Source organism: Plutella xylostella, chromosome 23 (genome assembly GCF_932276165.1).
Source record: "Plutella xylostella chromosome 23, ilPluXylo3.1, whole genome shotgun sequence".
NCBI classification, from domain to species: Eukaryota; Metazoa; Arthropoda; class Insecta; order Lepidoptera; family Plutellidae; genus Plutella; species Plutella xylostella.
The window spans coordinates 5,232,631-5,258,591 of NC_064003.1; the positions used below are offsets into that span (position 1 = coordinate 5,232,631).

Here is a 25,961-nt window from a genome sequence, read left to right on the forward strand (position 1 = left end):
ATAGATTAAATCGATAGTATAAATAACAACAACAAAGAAATTTAATACCTACATTAGCTATGTCACCGACTACAATCAGGGCCGATCATTTATTAGAAACACACATGCATTAATAACACACGTTATAATGATCCTAGAGGTTTTTATTTTTCGATTTAAACTATTAAGTGTAAGTACCTACATATAATTTCAGCTGAAAATCTAAATCTGTCTGATTACTTGATTAGCAGTACGCGCCCAATGGTATACAGCATGATCCGTTAGTTGGTTTGTTTCGGGTGTTTAATTGGCGGGTCGCGGCCCCTGAGCGATTCGCGCGCAACTCATGCTCATCAACGAATCTGGGGCAAGGGAATCAACGCCAGGATCCGACATGACGTCAGGTGCTGGCTGGTTGCGGTTGCTTTTATCGCGCCGTTCCAAATTCAAGTGCGGTTCGAGTTTTTTTTTCAAGTCTGGCTACTGGCTATTAAGAAAGTTTAGCTGGTAGATAAAGGTTTGTTATGTGAAATAAGGTAATAATGATGCGTTGCAACATCAGCGTCGTCTCAACTTGGACAGTTAGCAATCATCCATAATAGACTAACCAAAAACATGTCAAGCCTTGATTAATTTTGACGTATGCGTGTCGTGAATATTTGGGCATCGTCTCCCTAACTCGGGTCTTCCGCCTGTCACAACACCACGCCTCTCCGCCGCCGCCACCCTAACTGGAGCCCACCACAAATTGTCCGCGTGTCTGACTGTGACCTTAACGAGATCGCCGGCCTTCGACTCGTCCACTTGTCAATCTTCCTGACGTGCTCTTGTCACATTGTAGATGATTTATTCAAATGCGGCTGCTGTTGATATCAGTTCATCAGGATCACGCCATCCAAAGTCAGCCAAACCGTACGTCAAAATTTATAAAACTTGTGTCCATTTAGAATGACACAAAAATAAAAATACTGATCTATAACAAAGCGTCGGCGCATGCGACCGTTTAAATAAAGCTCGTAAGTAAATTAACGTCTAATTAGCCGACATCCTGTCTCGTGCCGTAATAACAAAACAATAGTAATTTCCCTCCCGTCCCGTGCTGGTAGTTAGAACCATGTCGCACCAGCTCTTTGTGTGAGCGATTTCGGAAATGGGCTCGGAAGTCCAATTGAGAGCGCAGGCGCGCCGGACGCAGGGCGCTGTGAAAGTACTACCACCCATTTCCTTCTTAATTGCTATGGCTAGGACCATCCACATTGTTTATTTATGATTGCTATAGATACCTACTGCGACCACCGCATGAAGCAATGTCTACTGAACTGAGCTTATCATACAAAACAAAGTCGTTGTAAGTATGTTGTTGTTGTTTTGGCAATATTTTTGTGAAAGATAACATATTTGGCTTCCCGATCTTTTGACTTCTTAAATGCGATCAAGTTCAATAAATTATATTTTTATTTACCTAATCCTTATAAAAAAAACACATTGCTGTTTATCATTTATATCAGTGTAGAGAAATTTAGGCATACAAAAAGAACTGGCGCCAGCAACTTTTAGTAAATGCTTGTTAGTTTCCCTTACTCAGTGGTTAGTTCGTTACTGACCTGAGATAAACTCTAGTTAAAACGCGATATTCCATTATTTATCATAATAAATTGTTTATTGCCAACACAGATTATGGTTTTTACACGAGCGGTTCAGCGGTCGATAGTGGCTGAGGCGTGTGTTTTCTAATATGGCGCCAATTTATCAGCATCACAATAGTCAGAATTTTACGAGCGTCTGGGACAAATAAGTACCTATACAATTATCAAATACAATTATAATTATTGGCTACTTATAGATATAATAGCCAACGTAGATTGTACCGTGATTTACTTATGTCTGTTAGAACCAGAAGAGGCAACATACATTTGAAACCATGAATCTCTACACCTACAGGAACCAGAGGTAGAGTTGTAGAATGACCCTGACCTTTCTCACTTGACTTTGGGTCACAAAATTTGACAAATAAAGTCACATACCTAGTCTAGTCTCACCTCGTAACACAATTTCGTGACAAGTTACAATTTTCCCTGATATTCCTTTCCTAATATTCAAGTTCAGGCCACTATTAGTATATTTACTGTAATTGGTATCTACCTGCCTTGCCAGGGATTACGTGCTTACGTGACTTCAAGAATCTAGGTGTTTATTAAGCATTTCCCTTATTGGGCATGCTGTAGGAATACCACGTAAGGCAACCTGAGTATCAATTGACGAGTAAACCTACCTATTACTCTTGTACCTGCTAACATTTTTAAGGTTGACGGCAATGCATTTCCAGATTTTCCAGACGCTATAACAATTCAGGTCTTCTTACTTGTATTTCAATATGATTTTTTATTATTGGTAAGTAAGTACTTATTACTCACAAAAATATCAATTTTAACCTGTCGTATAAGGCCCCAAAAATCCTACTGACCCGGACAGGGGGGGTCCGTACAGCACCCAAACCAAAGGCTTAAAGAATATCGTGTCCCAAAGCGCAAATCTATGACACCATCAGGTGGCAGCAGGAATAAGGCCAAAATATGCGCGCAAGGAGCGCGTGGGCTCACGCCAAACAGTTGAGCGGGCAATTGGATAATGCGGGGACAATTTGGGCCCCACAGCACTTCCCGCCTCTAGGCCTCTCCAGAGTGATCCACTCTATGAATGTTGAAGCCGCTCCGAATGCTCTTTTTCTTTTGGGTAGTAAAAGGGTACTTAAGTGAATTGCAATCTAGGTGGAATGGTGGTATTTTATCAGATTATTGGGTTATGAACATACCCTCGTAAACTCGAAAACTGGAGATGTAGCATTCGTGTTGCTTTTGTAAGATGACTCAAATTATTAATATGTAAGCTTAGCAACATCGGCAAATGTGTAAGCACAAGCAGCAGTGGCAAATGCCACCAACCCACCATACCGCATATCTGTATGCGCGAATCAGCAGAAGGAAAGAGCCGATCTATATTTGCCGTCGGCTCAGCCGAGTAGCCCAATAAATGGACAATAAATCACAACACTTCACACTGGATGAGTGCAGCGGCGGCAGTTCTCTCGGCGGATGAGGGGCGGGCGCGGGGCGGGGGCGGGCGTTGAATGGGCGCGGGGGCCGCTGGTCCGAACATAATGAGGAAATAGGAATTAGCGGCCGCCGGAGTCGACTGCAGTTGTGGTTATGACAACGAACCGAGTCGTGAGCCGATTCTGCGATGGGGTTCAGACGGAATGTTCTGTGGAGCAGATAGAGTGAACTTTGACTCGATCCAGGAACTTCTGTTACAACAACGAATCGATATAAAAGCAGGACTATGCGCATGCGCTGTCATAGTATTTTTTAACGACATTTTAATCAAACCATAGCAGTATTTAACTAAAGATTCCTGAGCTTTTTTATCAAACTTAGAGTGAATAAGTTAGGAGACACCTCTGATAGAAAAAAAAAACTAAACAGGTCCACATATGTATTATGTATTAGTCTACTCAAATACCCAAATAGCTTCAAATATACAAATATGAACTCGTTCATATTCAAGCACAAACTCAAGCAGTAACATGGCAGAAACATAGGAAGCCTATTTATAGTAACAATTACTCAGGTAATTAAAAAGTTAATCAGTGTCCAGGAAGCGCCAGACAGACTATCAAGGCCTAGGTCTCTCGTGTTTGGGTGCAAGCTGTAAGGCAATTAACGGTGAAGACAAAGAGAGAGTTTAATGAGTGGAGACTATAGAGACTATATATTGTATTACGGGACTGCAATCCCGCATCTGCACGATAATTGATTGCGGGATTGCAATTTGTGTACGGGATTGCAGTCCCGGAATAAAATATAAGAGTAACATTTGAGAGTTAAGGGCGTCTTGCACAACAAAGTTAAATAAAATTAAATCTATGACCTCTTGCTCTGACATTATACTGTCAGAGCAAGAGACAAACTATTTAATTGTATTTAACTTTGTTGTGCAAGACGCCCTAAGAATAACTTAGAATGTCATATGCGAACACGGAAATTATGTCTATAGCAACAATAACACTATAGGTATCGAGAATATTTTAGAGTATCGCGGGTATTAGGTACCTAAATATGAAGATTAACTGAAGAAACATCTATTTTAATATGAACCTAACGGACTTTAATTAATTTGGTCCAAAAAAAGTTACAAATACAAAAATGTCGTGCCAAAAATTCAGTTTCATGAAGCTAACAAATTTTACGCACAAAAAACAAACAAATGAACGTTAGCGTTAATCAGCTAATAAAAGGGCCGAGTGGCAACGCATATTTCAATTAGCCATGATTACTCTCATACATGCAGTCGTACAAACATTATATGATTTGTATGACTTGCGATGCGCTTGCACTTGAATAGGAACGGAGAAAGTTCTCGTGTGAACGCTAGAGTGGACGTCATGGACGCATCTACGGGCGCATTATGGCCTGGTGACTTGTTACTGGATATCATACATTAGTGTGTTTGATATCAGCAATCTATCAACTCTTTTCTCTTAGTTATGCCATGTCAATACTTCTTCCATTCTTCCATCAGTGGTCAAACTTGAAGAAATATCCGTCGAGCCGAAAATCTTTGGCTAAATTATGTTTAAGTTTGACTTTGACCGACAGTATAGCCGCGACGCGTCGTTTCTTTTCTGTATCAACATGTTCACAATCCTTTAGCTTGTTGCCTTAAATGGTTCCTGTATTGGTCACTGAACTGAGTCTCTACAATTAAAATAGCACGTAAAATTATGTGCTTTGGTGTCGCTAACCGAACCGGCATAATTTGATAAGGGCGCATACATTATAAGGTCACAGCAGGTCCTACATACGGACATTTGGAATATTCATGAGACACCTGACAGAGTTCGTTGCACACTCTCATTACAGTTCAAAAGTTTTGATTGCAACACTAGAGCGCTTACGGTAGTTAATGTATTGTGAATATGAATAAATAAATCCAAAATCCCCTTTTCTCACGGTTTTCACGCTTATTTCGTTTTAAATTCAGCGTGTATGGCAACGGGTTTGTTCAGAAAAGAATAGCGGCAGGAATTAAAATGTTTTTCTCACATAAATAACATTGCAGTACTTACAACGCATAATTGACTTCCGATGGCGTTTGTCCATTTCCGAACAATATGACAAGCGAAGCGCGGCCATGGAACCATTCCTATAGTAAACATGGAATCATACACCATACCTTCCCCAACAAATAGCCCTTGTTATTAGCACCATAGGAACTATTATTATTGGTGGGTCGGAGCCATCTCTGTATCGGTATTTGACCAGCGATCCGGTTCAATTGTTTTAGTTCCACTCCATTCACAGTTTACCTACAAATCCTGAGGGGTGGCAGGCTCTGGACACACATTACTTGTATTAATAGATTGTTTACCGGTATCTAGGATGTCTAGACCTTCACATTTTTTTCCTGATGGTTTCTATTCTGGCTAGTTGCAGCGTTTAACAGCAGGATGTTGCAAAAACGGATTGAATTGAAATCGACGGGGCTCATAAAAATCTTCATTTGAAACACTGGGTGGGTACTGATGGTATGACATAAAATAAAAAAGGAGATCTAAAATAGATGCGAGGGGAGTGAGTACAACTAGCTGCTTCCTTCCTGCGTGCATCCGGCCGCGGCGGCTCTCACGCGCCCGGGTTGACCACCACTGCACTCCTACACCCCTGGTCCACTGCATATAGTTCAATGGAAGAACAGAGGTTATGTAGATTTGGTGTGCATCTGCATGGCCGCGGTATTGTCCTGTTAAGTGGACGATATGATGATGATGGTCTGTTTGCAGCAGCGTAGATCCAAAAACTTTCATGAACCGTTAAAAAACCATGCCCTCATTTGACTTTGAAAAATATTGCTGCAATAATACAGACCGCACTCATGAAAAGCTTTTACTGAAATCGATAAAGGAAATGCTATGATTTATTTCTATGAAGTACTTAGCTACTACCTTCGGCATTTTGTTTGAATCGCACAGTCGCACCTTTCTGTTTGTTTAGATTCCAAGCGGATAGGTTAATTACAAGAAACATTTCCAAGAACACAATTCAGATGAAAGGGACGAAATGGAGTGAAAAGTGATAGTTAAGGCACTCTTCAAGTTTACACTTTCATCTGTTTGTGTAAACACAGGATCTTCCGTGATGAAAAGTTCAGCCATGGTATAGGTGAGTACTGACACTTAACATCGAGTCTGATAAACTGACAACTATTGAGAAGAAGAAATAAGTAAAACGGATATAGTGGTAACAAGAGTTGCTACCTCTCTCAGGGTTTTTAATTCGAGACCTTTGGTGATTACAAGATATTTTTACATGATTGCTGTTGCAGCAGATTAGATACCAAATATTGCTGACCGGTATATCACGTGGCTGTTCAATTATTCCTATTAGAAGTTAAAAAAGCCACTATGAAAGTCCTTAACATCCGTCATAAATAACGGATGTTACACTTGATGCGGCAAAAAGGCTAACCAGAACTATCAATTACAACCGAATATGGCATAATTGATTCCTCAATTTGTTTTCTGTCAGTTTGTGAATAGATGCCATACAAACTTGTATTGGATCCATCAAATAAATAGAAACGAGTCAATTGGGTCGACGTTTCGATGTGAGGGTGGGCCTAGACTCCGCCACTTGAGCTTTTTTGCGCGCGCGCAGGGTTGGGTCGTAAATTGACCGTAACTGATAATTTTGACATAAACCAGCACTAACTGTCATGTTACGGCGGGAGCGTTTAATGTCAGTTTTTGGAAATGTTAAATGATGGATAACAATCGTGTGGTTGGCAGTCGACTGATGCTATTTTACTTTTAGATCTGTTTGTATTTAACTTGCACCTTGGTATTAAGTGTTTTAGGGTGATGATTTTTTAAACAAACTGTCCATGTTGTTTCTTGAACAAGCCAGGTTTCTTTGTCCAGTTCTGGACTTGTGTAAATGTTACAGATTATTATCACAATCCTATGAATCTTATTTGAGTGTGTTTGTTAATTATTAAAAATATATTGTCTAAGTATATCAGACAATATATTTTTTTATTTATTTACAAATTCAGTTTAGGCTATCATTATAAGTTTATCTTATTTATCATTAGCAACAGTTTATTAACTATTAATATTTTGAGTTGTAGCTATCTTAATGTGCATTATTATCGAAATGTTTTGGAAAACCGTACGATTAAATGGGCACATGGCAAAGAGGTCTTAAAATGATGATTTTCTTATCTACGTGCGCTATTACCAGGGCGATAATATTCGTGTGGAGTATCTAAGCCAGATGCCAAAGCTTCAATGTGACCCCAGTGATCTATAATTGAAATATAACTATCTTACATCAAATTTATCGTATTAGTTATAATACGAAATACAGGAGAATCGCAAGAGTCATAAGTTATAACCATCTCTAAATACTAGTAAGTAACGTAGTACCAAAAGCCACTTACCAACATAGTGGCGAGAAATAAAAAATTTACTGTTCTACCAATAAGTTGCATGCTTATCAACATGTTTTATAGGGTTCTTTGTTTTAGAAATGTAATGTGATTTTTGTGACTACACACTCTCTCTCTCAGCCTTCCGTAGTCCACTGTTGGACATAGGCCTCTCCTAACGATCGCCACCCCAAACGGTCACCCGCCATCTGCATCCAGCGGCTTCCCGCTACCTTCCGCAGATCATCAGACCAACGGGTTGGGGGGCGACCGACACGCCGTTTGCCGACACGGGGTCTCCACTCCAGAACCTTTCTACTCCAGCGGTCGTCGGCTCTGCGGGCTACGTGGCCAGCCCATTGCCACTTCAGCGTGCTAATCCTTTTGGCTATGTCGGTAACTTTAGTTCTCCTGCGGATTTCTTCATTACGAATCCTATCTCGCAGGGACACGCCTAACATAGCCCTTTCCATAGCACGCTGAGCAACTCTGAGCTTGTGGATAAGCCCTTTGGTGAAGCACCACGTCTCGGCTCCGTAAGTCATCACTGGCAACACGCACTGATTGAAAACTTTTGTTTTCAGACACTGAGGTATGTTTTCAGTGAAGATGTGTCGTAATTTCCCGAACGCTGCCCATCCGAGTTGGATTCTACGAGCTACCTCTTTATCGAAGTTGGATTTTCCTAATCGGATCGCTTGTCCTAGGTAGGGATACTGATCAACAACTTCGATGGTGACACCTCCTACAGTTACGGGCGATGATGAAACATGTTCGTTCGACATGACCTTTGTCTTGTCCATGTTCATTTTCAGCCCAACTTGTTTAGAGGCATCATTGAGGTCTGTGAGCATTTCGCCTAACTCCTCCAGCGTTTCCGCCATAATAACTATGTCATCAGCAAATCGTAGATGAGAGATATATTCGCCATTGACGTTAATGCCCAGTCTTTTCCACTCTACAAGCTTAAAAACATCTTCCAGTGCACAGGTGAACAGTTTCGGAGAAATAACATCTCCCTGTCTCACGCCCCTTTGCAACTGGATCGGTTTTGTGCTATGTTCGTGTAATCGAACTGACATTGTGGCAGCATTGTACATACATCTCAACACCTCGATATAGCGATAGTCTATATGGCACCGCTGAAGGGATTGAAGCATCGCCCAGAGCTCAATAGAATCAAAGGCTTTCTCATAGTCCACAAACGCTAGACATAAAGGTAGATTATACACTAAACTTGTGATAATGTTAATACGACTTCCCAAAAATGTTAAGGTTTTGTCAAAATATCTCGTAATAACTTAACTATAAAATCGTAGATATCGGCATATTAAATTATAATAATACAGTAGAGAGATAAGAAATAAGGGTTTTTATTCAGATCTATGCTAGAAATGTATGAAGCATGACTCCAACAGGATTAATTTTGAATATTTGAACTACGCGTCCATTCGGGGCGTTGCCGTTGGTCAGCGGCCATCCTTACTTTCATTGCTTCAGCCTGAATAAGGGCTGCGACCTGCGACACTTAAACACGATATGACGTCGTGTCGTATCACTATTCCATTGAACACCTGCGAGTTGGAAGGAGACGTATTTACGACGCGACGTTGATCAAAGACACACACGATCATAGAAAGGGACGTAGCTCTGTTCAAGTGCCGCCGCCTAGAGTTGGGAGCGGTGGTGAATACAACGTTGGCGTAGCTATAACACTTAAGAAAGGATATTTTAAAACGTCGTATCGTGTTTATGTCTCGCACACAAAAACACGATACCACCCTAAGGGCTGATTTTTCAATGGTCAGATAAAGGTTATCTGAGGAATAATGCTCATGCTGTCGCGTTAGAATGTTTGTATTAGACAGTGACAGGATAAATTTAATTCCTCAGATATCATTTATGATTTATCTGACTATTGAAAATCAGCGCTAAACCTCAACAAAACTCAAGAATATTGTGTTGGTAAAAAAAAATATTCTATGGACAGACCTGTTGCATGCTGCAGTCGTACCCGCAGGTGAGATCGAAGTGACTCACTCCGGTGCGATTCTGTAACAAACATAAACTGATATCATATATTGCCAGAATAGAATAACAATTCTACTGAATACAGGGGGCGTTGCATGATAATGCAGGGTGAAATTACATCAGATAGGTATCGTTTATTGCGTCGTGTAATTTTTTTACAAGTTCAAATCAAACGTATGGATAATTAGCTCGTAGGCATCTGACAGATTATATTTGGCAATAAGATCATCCCGGCACAGCCCTCGAACATAGTATAGTAGGCTTTCTGAAATGAATTCGAAGTACGAAAACATAACTATCTACTTCACAATAACCACACAATATTAATCTTCCTTTTATCTGTACCTACTTCTAAGGTTAATTATAGTAGTACAGTAGGACCAATTATTAGCCGGTACACAGTAAGTGGTGGTCCGTAGTCCGTCACAACTTCCGGAGTCGCCGGACCGAGACCAGCGACAATACGCGTACGGACATCACCGACCGGCACATTTTTTATCACCTGTGCATCTAAAGTTTTTGTGTTCTGAAATATTTTGTATTGTGGTTACTGCTGATATATAAAAATATGGTTTTCCTTTTCATAAATTCCTGAGTACATAATTGTTGGCAATTATTGTTAAGTATAGTTTAAGGGATTCATGAATCAAGTAAGGTGTAATCGCATTGCAAAATGAGTTCGGGGTACGGAGATAGTATTGATAGCACCTTTTAATGCATGATCATATTGATCATGATCACATCATACACATGACTAGTTTTATCCAAAATGGCTTATTCCCAGGTACTATCCAAAGCTGGTGCAAACCGTGTGACCGGATCCTCATCAGATGTAGGGCTTCCTTCGCATGGAAACTCTATACTGTGCGGTTTAGCTTTTTTGGTGGTTTTTGTAAGTTGTTTTTTACACGCTATTCGCATCAGATTGTTGTTATATCGATAACACTATTGTGATATCGATACTATAAATTAAAAAAATAAGAATTAAAATCTTGCCTGTAAAAAACAGGTGTACTAAGTTAAGTACCTTGTATAAAATTTTACTTGTTACTACATATTGGTGTATCCATGATAATCTGTACTAAATAGCGGGATAGACGAGATATCAAATAAAGTAAAGAAAAAAAAACGCTTATTAACAAATTGTTTAAGTAAATTTTGTGTTGTGGATGCAAATTCCACTCTAGGCGAACCTGTATCGTGGAACTTAGGCTTAAGATATCTAAAGTTATTCAAACAATATAAATTGACATTATAAAATATTAGGTCCTTACATATGAAATTGGCGTTTTCTATAGGAGGAACATAAAGACGTTTTTTTTTTAAATGAAATATATTAAATTAATCAAAGTATGTACCATTGCTATGTATGCACTTTTGCCATCTCATAGGTAGTTCATTGATCCCCTTACTAAAAAAACCATTCGGGCGGGAATCAATAAAATCTTTGAAGGCGGTTTGGACTGCCCCATCGGAGTTGAATTTTTTTCCTTGCAAGTAGTTATCCAAATTGCGAAAAAAATGGTAGTCTGTTGGAGCAAGGTCCGGAGAGTACGGTGGATGTCTAAGACATTCTAATTGAAGCTCCTCTAATTTGGTAGCCGTCTGTTGTGCAGTGTGTGGTCTAGCGTTGTCCTGAAGCAGCAGTGGCCTAGAGCGATTGACCAGCCTCGGTTGTTTAGCAGCTAGCTTTTCCATCATGGTTTGCAGTTGCTGACAATAGATATCTGCCGTAATCGTCTGGCCAGATTTAAGAAAGCTGTAGTGAACGACACCGGCACTAGTCCACCAAACACTTACAAGCAACTTTTTTTAGTCAATTTTCGCTTAGGGCAGGATTTGGCTGGTTCGCCAGGGTTCAGCCATTGCGATGAGCGCTTCCGATTATCGTAGAGGATCCACTTTTCATCACAGGTAATGATTCGATTTAAAATTCCTTCATTATTGTGCCGGTTGAGTAACGTAACGCAGCAGTCGACGCGCGTTTGTCGGTTTGCTTCACTCAATTCATGAGGTACCCACCTTTCAAGCTTTTTCACCTTCCCAATTTGCTTCAAGTGGATTAGAATAGTTTTATCACTAACACCGGAGCCTGCAGCTAACTCGGACGTGGTTTGCGATGGATCCCCTTCCACAATAGCCTTCAATTCTTCATTATCAACTTTGGTCTCCGGCCGTCCACGAGGCTTGTTCTGCAGGTCGAAATTTCCAGAACGAAAACGTTGGAACCAAAAACGCACTGTGTTTTCTTTTGCGACACCGTCACCATACACATCATTAATCCTTCGAGCCGTTTCTGCAGCACTGGTGCCACGGTGGAACTCATACTCGTAAATAACGCGATATTTCAAGTTTTCCATTTTGTAAACAGAGTGACACAAAGAAAAAAACAAAAGAAGAAAAAACAAATGAATTAGGGGGTTTGAAACACAAATGCATGAGTAAATAGCTGTATGAATTTGAATTTGGAATTCCTAACCATAAAGGTAATATTTGAGATCAAAGTGGCCAGTACGACAAAACGCCAATTTCATATGTAAGGACCTAATACTAAAAATACAAATGAAACATCTTCTATAGAGTTAAAACAAAATAAATTTTACAGCAAAATTTCTTCAAGTGACCAGGAACAAGGAAATGCAGCGTGGAACGCTCTCCAGCTCTCTGCTCATCTGCCGACCTTAGACAGGAAGCGCGTAGAAACTGAGGACAGAGTGTTGTAGGCCCTGCTTGGGATAGGCCTTGCTCCAGCAGTAGACGATTACCAGCTGGATGATGATGACGGTGAAAAACATTGTGAACGAAACCCTAACGAGTTTACGTCTCTTGAGACATTTAGTGCATTTTTATATAGTTGACTACAATCTCCAAAAGATAATAATTTTATTTGTTCTGTCTGCAGTGTAAAACAGCGATCAAACATTTTAAAACGTTTGTTATCTGCACCTTTGGTCATAATTAAACAAAAGTCAGTTAAGTATAAATTAAATTTACGAGCTCCGCACTATCGAGAAGAAATTAATATAAAATGATTCACAGTAATATTAATTAATAAGACATTCGCATCAATAAACCAACATTTAGGTACGCCAATGGATATTTATTTACTTTTTGAAGTAGGGCAGTACATTGCATTTAGCTTTTCAATGTGAGTTCTATGGATGTGTCGTGGAATCGCGAAATCGCTACAGAAAGTTGTAGAAACCCTGTAGTGACTTTGCGATACGTAGCGTCCTCCTCTGCAACCTGAAACGGCCTAAACTTTCGCAAACTTTGTCGTGCTTACAGTAAATTTTATTAATTAGATATTAAAACCACTCTAAAGTCGGCAAGAACGTAGCTAATAGAAACTCTGACTTAATGAACTTAGAATGATTAAGGAAAGAGTTGATTGCTATTAATCTATGAGCCGCTCATTGATCAACAAACAATGAATGGGTTATCGCTCTAGGTCTGCGTTGTGTTGTGTGTATTAGTTTGCGCTGCGCCGGAGTCGGTTCAACGCTCAACTAATTGTTCACAATTAGCGACTCCCATGAAAGCCGCTAGTGCATCTAAATATAGAGCTTAACACGTTATTTATTTTATGATTGAAATATTATTCCTGTTAGATTATGCTAAGCGATAAATATTTTTCGCAAAAACAATGAAGATAGCCGCCCCCTATTATTACTCACATAAATATAGCATAGGAGAATGTTTGGTTGTTTACAATACTTATTATGTTTTAAGATGGGCATGTAACTAAATTAATGTAATTATAGTATACTCTAGTGTTTTTTAAGGTCATAGACAATAACCCATATGAAGGTGCGCCAATATGCTTTATAATTTTATCTTTCTAATTGCTTTCAGTTGTTATAAGTCCATTGAAATATTTATTAAAATATGTGTAGTTAAGTAATATTTGTATTTTATTTGTATTATTTACACTGCCGTACATTACTTTTATACATGACTGCGTGTTTGGTGCGTGTATAGATAGATATTATAGAGAGTTTACGGACCTACGGAACCTGAAAGTTCTGAAAGTTCCAATGGCTAATAAGTTAGAATCTATCATTTAAACAACGGATAACACATTTTTTAATAAAAAGTTGTACGCAACCATACACAACTAGAGATCCAGATAGTAGTATCGCTAAAAGGCTAACCTGAAACGGGCATTTCTCATTGCATCGCGCCACAGCTTCCGCTCCAAATGTCTCCGCGATGGCACTGTAATCGCTGCAGCCAATTGGCCAAGCGGACAAAGCCAATCCGAGCACCACTAGCCATTCGTGCCAATTCCGCGACCAACCCATTGTGCCCACACACTCTGTTGACACAAATCACCGCATTTTGTCCACCCGAAGAATACAGTTCAAAAAGTTTTCGTAGATCCCGGGGCGGTTGATGTTTACGCGCGAATCATAACGTTCGAAGTTTGAAAAGCGCGCGGTGCGATGCGCGTGCGCAATGAGAGCTGGCGAGCGACTGGCGGGAGTGGCGGGTGCTACGCAGCGCTACGCCGCGCTACGAGGGACGCGGTCTACCTGCCCGTCGGGGGACGCACTTGTTGAAGGTACAGGTGGTAAACAATGTGAGGTGTGTTCGTTGGTTATAGGGTACGACAGTTTTGTACCCTATTTACTTAATGCATGAATTAATTATAGTACTTATAGGGATGTAATGTAAGTAAATAAATACTAAGGAGGATTTAGTAGGACCAACAACTGGATCTGATCAGTGTAGTGAAGCAACACATGGCTCGGGCACTCATTGGATTGGTGACCGATTTCAAGTGGTTGTTTTCTGGACACAACTTGTGTTGGGGCAACCGCACTGGGCTCGCTTAGTGGACTAGGCCTAACCCCTTACTTCATTGGAAGGAGACCCGTACCAGCAATGGGAACGTGATGGGTTGTGATGATGATGATGATGAAACCGCTCTAGCAAGATATTCTGAGACAGTGATACATTATCATGATCAGTTACGTACCTACTATTAATTACTACCTACATACTATGCACCGTGGCGCTTCACCGACCCGTCCTAAACCCAGTCAAAGCTTTCACACCAATTTCACTTGACCCTGTTGATCTTAATTCCTAAAGTGTACTTTATAGCACCGTATATCAAAGTAGCAACAAGGCCATACACATGATCGCCACATCTTGTTCAATTAAACTGAATGTGAGCTGGTCTAATGGGCTTCCCACGCTTTACCTACATCGGGCATTCCGACAGCCTCGCTGGATGATCACATATTATCATATGAGAATCCAACCTATACTATGCTGATAAGAAGCCAGGCACGATAGTCTATAAGTAACATTGTTAACTTGTTCTTTTATAATTCCATAAAGAGTCTTCATTAATGAATTAAGTACTCTCTTCTATCCAATGGTTTTCTGGTAGAAATTGTCAATAGATAAATAGATTAAAATAGTCACATGCTGTCAGGATGCTGTCCAACACCTTATTTATAAATGTGGAAATCTTGTTAAATGTTAATGGCTTCATGATCATCATCAGCCCGTAATCGTCTACTGCTGTACACATAGGCATCTCACAAGCAGCACCTCAACAGTCTGTCCTCGGCCTTCCTCATCCAGTCATTACCAACCACCTGTCTAAGGTCGTCGGTCCAGCGGGCCGGAGGGCGTCCCACACGCTACCCTTGCCTATGTTTTGTTTATTTTCATAAAATATACAGATTAGAAAAATCTCATTACCAGCGCCATCTATGCTAGTATTATTAAAGTTTTACAAGAAGACGAGCATCAGGGTACGATTGGCGGATGCGCAAGTTATACACAGGGTATGTGTGCTACACTGTGTGGTGTAGTAGTACCGACATGCTCGTTGAGATGTCGCTATAAGTTCTATTGAAATTTTCACCACTGATTTATAATATTGACATTACATGTACCTATTTGACATAAGTCAATTTGATATCAACTTAAGGGTCGGCAAGGGGGAATCGAGGGTTGGCATTGTCATAGAATTATGTAGTAAACGATGCTCTACAACCTTGAAAAAAATCACACAGGTAGCCGAAGAGTCTAGCTAGGTGCTGAATGATTCCAATTCAAGTAAATGCTTATGGATAACTGTCAATAAAATTCAGAATATCACGAAAAAGCAGTCCCGTATTGTAACAACTGTGTCGTAATTATCAAGAATTTTCATATGATTTTTATCATATTATAAAGTTAAATGCTTGGACTAGGCGCTAAATACCTTGTTTTTTAATAAAAACACACTTATTTTGTGTAAATTAATCGCAAACTTGAGCAATTTTTTTCCCTCAAATCTTCATACAAATATCTATGGCGTGGCGGCTTTCTGTGTTATAAAATCATAAACACAAGCAACGTTTGACTCAGTCGGCCGCTGGCCTCCAAAGAAGGGTCACGTCGGTTTAGGCAGCACTGACAGCTCGCGATCTTATCGTGTACAGATACAAAATCACTGCACATTGGTTGTCATTGCACTTTTTCAACTTTTATGACACCAACATAATTTGATTTAAAATTGAGGAAGCATAATTCTTCCAGTATATTCAATACATTAGATTAAATTAGATAGTGTGCAATATTCTCGTGACATTACAGTCTCGTAAAGGTCTGATGAGGAGCAGGAATATAGCGAATGGATCTAAGTGATGACAATACGCACGAACCAGGTTAGGGATCAAAAATGCAGTCTCTTGGTGCTGGTTGAGGTATGGTCTCGTGAGGATCTGATGAGGGCAGTAACACGGTGGTGGCTCAATTTTATTTCAAAGATGTTAATAGCTAGAAGCATCGACTTTGGGCTATTAAGTATGTTTTTCAGAGAGAGAGAAAGATATTTTATTTTTCCTCTGGATGAGTTAGGTTTACTCGGTTTACTAAGTTCATTCTGTTAATGACATCAAGTTGTTATGTGTTCATAAGTAATAATTATTCATTAACAAAATGCTGTTGGTTCTCCACGAAAATGTAAAAATAAAAATAATATAAATAAAAATAAATTTGTAACGTAAAATTGTCAATGACTGAATTTCTTCTATAGACAGTGGCCACTAAAAAAAACAAACGATAGATTGCGTGATTTGAAGATAAAGATAAAGATACATATATTCGACACATAGACAGCAACAACAACAAAAAGAAAAGTTTATACAGATTTAAAGAAAAAGAAATACATACTTATACAAAATAACAAGGACAAAAAAAATAGAACATGAGACAAAAACAAAAATACAGACAAAATAGTCAAATTGCGGGTCCGCGCTATTAGGTTTTTAAAAACTAAAATTAAAGACGAGCATAACCGTTCCGATTTGAGGTCCGTTTAATACTGACTCATACAATGACATAGTCTTAACACTAAGAGTGGCCTACGTGACCAATCTGCTGATACATCACTCTACACTCCATACAGTTGATGCTTTACAAAGTTGGAGATTCGTGGAATGATCCATCAGCATCCTGGCTGATGCAATAACAATATAATATGTTGCAATGCTTACAGTATCTCTGTTTATATTTATATTTAAAGTTCCAGAAAGTTCTAAGGATGAGATACTTGGGGGTACATAACTCCTCCCTCCTTAAGAGCGAAATTATCGGGGGTTGCACATGCACATCTCGATGATTTCGCCACTGCAACATATTAGTGAGCTTTTTCCTATTTTTAAGAATAAACACAATAATCATTAAAAATACAATAAAATACAGTAAAAGAGTGCCTAGACTAATGCTTTTCACTTTCACTGAATTGCCCATTTCACTATCACTTTCACTATTGAGTTGTTTCAGCATGAAGGACATGTGTTGCAGGTCGCTGAGGTCCATTCCTTGAAGATTTACTGGATTCTCGTTTTCCTTGGAGTTTACTCTGGTTTGTAGTTCCGGCAGTTTTATTGAAGGGATGCGTTCTGATGACATATTCTCGGTATATGATCGTTGATGATGCAGCTGCATATTGTTAATGTAGAGATCACAGGGTTCGTCTATAAGTATTATATACGTACCCTTAATGGAGTTACGGCTTATTTCGCTATTACATCGCTTTTCAATAATAGTTGTGTTGCGGCTATATAATATCCATTTATTAATAGATATTTTCTGAACCTTAATCTGTTCTATAATCACTGCATTCTGATTACAGTGAGTCGGGTGCTCTTTAAATGTCATCAGCTCCTCAGTGCATGTAATTTCAGGGTATGGTGCTCTATTTTCATGAGTGCATAGGTAATTTTCTTCAGATACCTGCTTGCAAGGTTGTATAAGTGGTAAATATGTAACACCTCTCACCAGGATATAAGGATATTTGGGAATTATTACAAGGGTAAGGTTTTCAGGGTCATGAAAGATAGGTAAGGGGTACATTTTATAATAATTATAGGTAGAGTTTGCTATCAATGGTATTTCTAATACAAATGTTATCTTTCTATCTATCATGTATGATTTAACATTGATTGTATCTTCTATTTTTACTAAATTTTCCAAGGTAGGTGTATACATAAGGTTTTCAGATTTAGATATATTAATTAACAGCTGTAATAAATCAGTTGAGTTAAGTATAGATTGATGTACAATATTTATCTTAGTGAAGGCTAAGGCAGTCTCTAACTCGCTAATCTTTATATAAAGCGTTCTAAAATTACTTACAAATAGGTTATACAAGCTTAAGATATAAGTAGAATAAACTGCATTATTTTCTTTAGTGCTGATTTCCTTTAACATTATTTCTATACGTTTTAGTCTATTGTCCATAATTTTTGAGTTATTATGTAATGTTTCTGATGAGTTAATTAGACCGTCTATCATCTTAGAAACAACGGTTAAGCGTTTGTTTGTAGAGATCTGTTGATTATTTAAATTACTTATTAACTGTTCGTAATGTTGAGCGTCTTCCTGATCTAAGTTTCCTGTTATGACTTTTATTATAGAACCAATAGGGTTCAATATTCCTCTACGGACTCGGTGTGAAGGGATAATCTGTTTAAACTTATCTATAGTAATTTTCTGTAAATACTCTACTTGTTCTCGTATTCCTAAAAATTCATTAAAATAAGGCTTATCTACGGATACTAACTTACTAAAGTTACTATACTTCCTATTATTATATTCTAATTCCATCAGTAGGCCATTTAAATCTAATACCTTAAAAATAAGCCAGTTATCCTGTTGAATAACAGCTGTTCCTTGTCTTACGGGGAGGATCCCGGGATTGTTTTCAATCTTTTGAAGTTGAAGGCCCAGGCTGGGGCTCATGAGAGCCATCATGGCCACTAAGCAGCACCTGCGAAGGGCGTTTTATGTTTTTAATGGGAATTCTAGTCTGTCTACCTCTGACGGTAACAGGGACGATATTTCTTTCAGGTTTTCCTGTGACGATCGCTTTTTCAAAACGGGGTTTATCCTTGCTCCTGCGGGTGTTGACTAATTTTGTGAAAATTGGTTTTCCTTCTGAGAACTGAATATCGGCCTCACCACCACGTTTTTCACGGGATTTTTCTTTCGAGGTAAGCATTTTATCTGATATGTATTTATATAGAACTTTTGTTCGTTTCGCGTGATCTTTCATCAATTTTTGTAAGTATTGTTTCTCGAAGTTTACGTTAAATGGGTTTTCAGACTCTACATGACCAAAGACGACTTCAAATGGTGTTAAGTTAGTAACGGAGTGGATTGAGTTATTATACGCCATGATAGAGTAGGTCATTATGGATGCGGCGTCGGTACATTGTTGCTCGTATTTTGCCAATCTGTAAATTTCAATTAAGGTGGAATGAAATCGTTCGACTATACCCATTGAGTTAGGGTTTCTAGGCGTGCCTATGTGCAATTGAATTTTATAGAGTGACATCATTTCTTTCAGAAGCTCGTTGTTAAATTCAGTACCGGGGTCGCAGCTTATTTTCTTTGGTACACCGTAATAAGAAAAATATTTTATTAGTGCGCGGATGACTTCAGGGGTGCTTTAACTAGAAATTTCGATTGCTTGGCCTAGCTTGCTGAAGGCATCAACAAGGGTGAGGTATATTTTTCCTTCGATAGTGAACAGATCTATGAATATTTCCTGGAATGGGGCTTCTTGTGTTTGAGTTAACTGTAAGTATGGTTTCAGGGGTTTACGGTCATATTTCATCTTTTTGCACACGTCACATGAGTTAATTACTGCTGAAATTGTTTCAGTCATGTTATGCCAAAAGAAATGTCGCCTAATGTGTGTGAGGGTTTCTCGAATACCTCTGTGGCAGGTTTTTCCGAGGTGAAATTTCAGAATAACCGCCTTCTGTTCATTTTCGTCCTCGATGAAAACTACTCTTTCAGTGCACTCGAAAAATTGGATTGAACCACCCTTAAAAAGGCTGATTATTATATTGCTGAACTGTTTTCGATGTTCTTCCTGTTCGAAATAGATGAAATATTTGGTTTTTGGTTTTATGTATTCTTTCAGGAATTGTTTTGTTAGATCTTGGTTATCTATGGGTAGGAAAACTTCTAAGACCTTTTGTTTTTCGCGGGACCTGTCTTGAACTTGCATACTGTTTTTATACCATTGAAAAACTAATATTTGATTAGGCTTAGTATCGATTGCTTCGTGTAAAATAGGTATACCGTGTGACTGAAGGTCCTGTGCTGAATGTATTGTATCAGATTTACTGGAGAGGGATGGAACCGGATATGTAATATTTTCTAAGTCTGATTTTTCAGAACTTGAGTCGGATATGGTGATTGTTTTTTCTTTTTCAGAATCAGATATGGTGATTGTACGTGAGTCCTGTGAATCGCGGGGTAAGTCCTTTTTGTCATAATTTACTACCATTGAGTCCTTATCAGATAGTGCATTTACTTTTATACGCGACAATGCGTCAGCGTTACTGTTTTGTTTGCCCTTTTTATATACTATGTCGAAGTCATAGTCTAAGAGATTTAACCTCCAACGGGTAAGTTTGCTGCTGGGTTCCTTGAGAGAATGTAACCACGCCAAGGGACGATGGTCGGTGTAAATGATAAACTTCTTCCCGTAAAGATAGGGGCGGAAGTGTTTGATGGCCCATACAATGGCTAGAAGTTCACGTTCGATCGTGCTATAACGTGATTCGGTTTCGGTCAGAGTGCGGCTTGCATAAGCGACGGGGAGATCACTACCTACTGCACCTTGTGAAAGCACTGCACCAAGGGCTATCTGGGAAGCATCGGTGGTCAATATAAAAGTTTTTTCAGGATCTGGGTACTGTAAGAGGGGTGCGTTTGTTAATAGCTCTTTACACTTCTGAAAGGCATCTATGTATTGTTGATCTATTACAATTTTGTTGCGTTTCTTGAGACAATTGGTAAGCGGTTTCGTTATTTGGGCAAAGTTTTTGATGAATCGGCGGTAATATCCGATGAGGCCAAGGAAACTTTTTATTTCGGTGGTAGTTTTAGGTATGGGATAATTCAGGACTGCCTGAATTTTATCGTCATTCGGCTGTAAGCCGTTCTGAGTTATTTTGTGACCTAGATAAAGAACTTCCTTGCACAAAAATTCTGTTTTGTCTAACTGTACTTTCAGGTTGGATTCTCTAAGTCGTTGGAAAACTGTTTTGAGCTTGTGAATGTGCTCCTGAAGGCTAGCTGAAAAGATTATCACGTCGTCCAAGTATACCATGCAATGGATGTTATGCAGGCCTCTTAGAACGTTGTTCATTGCGCGCTGAAAAGTAGCGGGCGCGGTTTTTAAACCGAACGGCATACGCGTGAACTCGTAATGCCCGTTCTGAGTACTGAACGCTGTCTTCTTTCTGTCTCTTTCTAGCACTTCTACCTGGTGATAGCCGGATGCCAAATCTATTGTGCTGAAATATATAGATTTTCCTAGCTTATCTAGTAAGTCAGTGATGTTAGGCAAAGGGAACTTATCGTCTGTAGTTATTTCGTTAAGGCGTCGGTAATCGACTACCATACGGAACTTTCGTTCGCCGGATGCATCTAATTTTTTTGGTACGAGGTGAACTGGGGCACTCCACGGAGAGTGGGATTCCTGTATGACGTTATCTTTAAGCAGTTTTTCCACTTGTCTATTGATTTCCTCATTAAGGACCGGGGGTAATCTATAGGGTTTTACATAGATCGGATCTTCATTAGTGGTTCTGATTTCATGTTTTACCTGATTGGTGAAAGTTAAGGGTAATTTATCTGTGTAAAAGATATCGCGGTACTCATAACAAAGTTGGAAAATTGCTTTTCTTTCCTCCTCGTTCATGTGATCAAGACGGATTTTATTAAGGTTGTCTTTTAATATTTCGTCTACGTCATAATCGGTGGTGGCGGTGTTGAAATGACATTTTATTTCTGTTTCCTGAAAAGGTTGGACCTGAAAAGGCTTATGGAATGTAAGCGTTACGCTTTCCTCTGAAAGATTTTGTATAATTGTTTCAGCGAGGCCATTCTTACAAGTGACTATTGCTGAAGGCATTCTAATTCCGTTTCCGAAATCTCTGTAGTCAACTATCGCTTCACCATTTTCTAAGCTCGTGGGAATTTTCACACGGGTTTCTGAGCGGGGCTCAAGGATAGCCTGTCGAGGTGGACTGTATATTATTGGTATCCGTGTGTTGGGTGTTATAAGTAGTTGGTTTTTCATATCTACTGTGGCTTCAAGCTCCGTCAGCAGATCTGAACCAATCAAACCGTCATAGTTTTTATCTATGCTGTACAGATAAAATTTATGTTTCAGTGGGCTCTGAAATGTTTTCAGGAGAGGTATATAAATTACTTCTCCGTGCTTACTGCGTGAGTGGGTACTAATTACTTCAAAGGGCTCTTGGTATTTGAAGTCTGAAAAGTAATAGTTCGCTATTTCAGGGCTCATGAAAGATCGGGTGCTACCAGTGTCGATCATGAACTTAGCATTTATTTCAGGGATGACTATATGGGGTAGTTTATTAACTTGGTGGCAATTTATTTGTATTATCTCTTCGGGTTGGTTGGGGAGGCTTCTTCCTGAAAATTTTCATTTTCAGTTTCAGTCTCTATTTCCTGATTAGACATAGGTGGGATTTCATTGTAGTATTCGTCATTGTACGCGGGTTCTTCTTGAGCGTACTCAGGATAATAGACATTATCGTCATAGTTTTCAGGTTGATTTTGCTCTGATTCTGGTTCGTATGGCAACTCGTTATAAAAGAGTTGGTTCATATTGGTTGGTTTTGAAAATTGCTTTACAGGGGCTGTTCTCATGGATACGTCAGTCGTCACTGCATTGTTGGATTTATAGGGGTGAAACTGTTGGTTGGGAATTCCAAATTTAAACTGTGGTCTTTGCAAGTTTTGGTTGGGGATGCCGAACTTAAATTGATTTTGGGGTAAGTTGGGCCTGTAACCAGTTGGCTGAAAATTGGGCCTGTAGCCTGTAGGCTGGAAATTCGGTCTGTAGCCTGTAGGCTGGAAGTTGGGTCTAACATAGGGTTGATTTTGAGGGATGCCAAATTTAAATTGGTTATTTTGCGGAGCAAGCGGTCTGAAGCCTTGCTGAAGAAATGCTGGTGGTCTGAAAGAATTCTGGTTGTTAAATGATGTTAACTGAGTGGGTTTTGACGTGGGGGTTGCATTCTTTAACATATTGTTTCTAGATTGATATTGGAATTTGAAGTTTACCTCTTCCAATACGATGCTTAGGGCACTTTCGATTGAATTACATTCTTTCAACCTTACAATCCTTATTAGATCCTCAGGCAAGTTATAGAGGAAAACATTTTTGGCAAGATTCTCATATATTGTTACTTTACTTTTTCTTAGTTGTTGGTCTTCCAAAAGGTTGACCTTGGCTATTAGGGCGCTTTTAACGTGTTGTATTCTACTATAAAAGCTAGAAAAGTCTTCTTGCGGGTTTATTTTTAACGTTTCCAATTCGATGGCTATACACTCTTCGGAGCGTTTATCACCGAAGCTTTGTGTCAAGATTTCTTTTAGTTGTTGCCATGACTCTATATCCTGTCTCTCGCTGATAAGAACAGCGGCTTTGTCAACTAGTTTGCTCGTAATTAGATGGTACAGGTAGAGCTCCTGTTCGGGGTTGTTATCACCCTTATATGCATTGATAACATATTCGCACTTCGTGAGAAATGTTCTTAGCAACTTCCCGTCACCATTGAAGGTGGGTATTACTCCAGAAAATTCGCGGGGAATTAAAATTATTTTAGACATTACTGATTTTAAGCAAACGCTTCCAAAATAACTCAATAATTATGGGAATTTTCCTAGAATAATGATTACTTATCCTATATTTTACTTAACTAGGGGTTGCAGAATTTGATGCACTAACCTAATTTTTAGCTTTACAATTTAATTTTTCTTACTTTTAATCAATTTAATACAATTTACTTAATATCTAGCGTTAAGAAGAGAGAATTTGATCCCTAAATAACATGTGAAAAATGGAGAGGACTGGATTTGGGAGGTGAGAAGTGTACTTACCAACGCATCGCTGCCTCAACACTCGAGCAAAAACACTAATGCACTTTTTGGATACCCGTTTCTCGACGAATTTATTTGGTTCTTGGAATAGCCGTTTAATAGCGAATCGCGACGTAATTTCACCTTTTTAGGTAAGCAGAATTTGATGCTCGAACCGACAGATGCGAAACACGCGCTGCTAATTTATAGCGACTATCCTACCGGCTGCGCCAGTCAAATTGCGGGTCCGCGCTATTAGGTTTTTAAAAACTAAAATTAAAGACGAGCATAACCGTTCCGATTTGAGGTCCGTTTAATACTGACTCATACAATGACATAGTCTTAACACTAAGAGTGGCCTACGTGACCAATCTGCTGATACATCACTCTACACTCCATACAGTTGATGCTTTACAAAGTTGGAGATTCGTGGAATGATCCATCAGCATCCTGGCTGATGCAATAACAATATAATATGTTGCAATGCTTACAGTATCTCTGTTTATATTTATATTTAAAGTTCCAGAAAGTTCTAAGGATGAGATACTTGGGGGTACATAACTAAATACAAAACAATAACACAACGGCTTGCTGTCCGGAGTGTCGAAACGGCACCAGCTCAGCATGAGCTGTGGACAGTAAGGCCACAGCACTTGATTGATCGGTGAGCTGAGCACCAAAATCAAGAAAATATTCAAAGTTTCCATCCTCGCTTTTCACGCACACACATCACAAACTCATACCTTGTTCTAGGAGCAGGGTCTACCCTGCTGCATTTCCATGACCACTTATCACTAGTGTCCCACCGGTTTCGGTGCTCAGCGGAATAGCACCATTAACCATTATTATTCGGAGATATCATCACTTCTTATTCTGAGTTACCCAACATAAAATCACGCCATCTATTGAAATCATTTTTTAAAATTAGGTTTTGTCTATGGTGTAATCCCCAAATTTAAGGGTAAAAGCTAAATAATTATATTTTAACCTTTTTTATACCTATTATATTAAAAGACCTATTCAATGATACCCTACCTACACCATCAAAATAACCGGAAAAAATATCAGCCCCAATTTACTTGTATGGGACAGGGAGTACCACAATATTTTTTTGGGGTACTCCCCATCTATGCGAAATGACAGCTTGATATCTTTACCCGTTTCTGAGAAAAAGGGCGGTGACAGACAGTCAGTCAGACAGACGGACAACAAAGAGATCCTATAACGGTTGCTTTTTTCCTTTTGAGGTACGAAACCCTAAAAATAAGAAAAAATATTATGCTTCTACCAAAAAATGTACTTACAGGTATTGAAAAAGCGGTATATACTAAACAAATTATAAACAAACAAAAAGGTATTTTGTTTGTTTATAGGTAATTATATATTTTTATTTGTAACTTTTTAGTTGTTTTTATTTTATGAAATTTTACGTCAGTTCATGATCATTTTTTATTTCAATAATTTTGTTGTTATTTAAATAGGTACCTTCAATATGCATATTTTTGTAATGTGAAAATCAAGCCCTTTCATTTGATACCTTACACGGCAATGTTGAATTATAATTTTTTCGATCATCACGTTATGTCCTCTAGAGGGTGCTATGTACATTTTAATGTAACGTCACATAAACTATAACCATCGCGCAATCAATACGCGTCTAACAATACCTCATACATTAAAATCTATCAAGCCGTTTAGGCTACAGGAGGGAACAAAGAAACAGACAAACATACATACATACAATTCAAAAAATTCAAAAAATTCAAAAAATTTATTGTTCAACACATACACGTCAAAATGTTACAAGTGACAAGGGCCCCTGTACTAGGTGAGATACCTGTGATACTGGGTACCCCGCCCATCCCTGCTAGTCATTTACAATGTGAAAATTGAACAATAGGGTAGGTATGGTAGGTTCAACATTTTTAACAAAATATAATTAAAATAAAGAAATATAGCTTAGTAAAGTAAAGTAAGCAATCTTATTGTTTTACATAGCAATAGGTATTTAGTAGGTAGGTGTTAAAAATAGCTTAAAACAA

The 25,961-nt window shown here is 38.9% G+C and overlaps 1 protein-coding gene across 1 annotated transcript in view; it reads right to left on the minus strand.

The window, feature by feature from the left end:
- LOC105394387 (proto-oncogene tyrosine-protein kinase ROS) overlaps positions 1 to 13,964 on the minus strand; it is a 56,618-nt gene extending 42,654 nt beyond the window's left edge. Inside the window, exons 1-2 of the mRNA XM_048629607.1 lie at positions 13,650 to 13,964; positions 9,457 to 9,516 (exon numbers count right to left, since the gene is read on the minus strand). Of these exons, the coding sequence (XP_048485564.1) occupies positions 9,457 to 9,516; positions 13,650 to 13,799 (210 nt within the window). The 5' untranslated portion in view covers positions 13,800 to 13,964. The remainder of the gene's footprint in view (positions 1 to 9,456; positions 9,517 to 13,649) is intronic.
- Between the last annotated feature and the right edge of the window lie 11,997 nt (positions 13,965 to 25,961).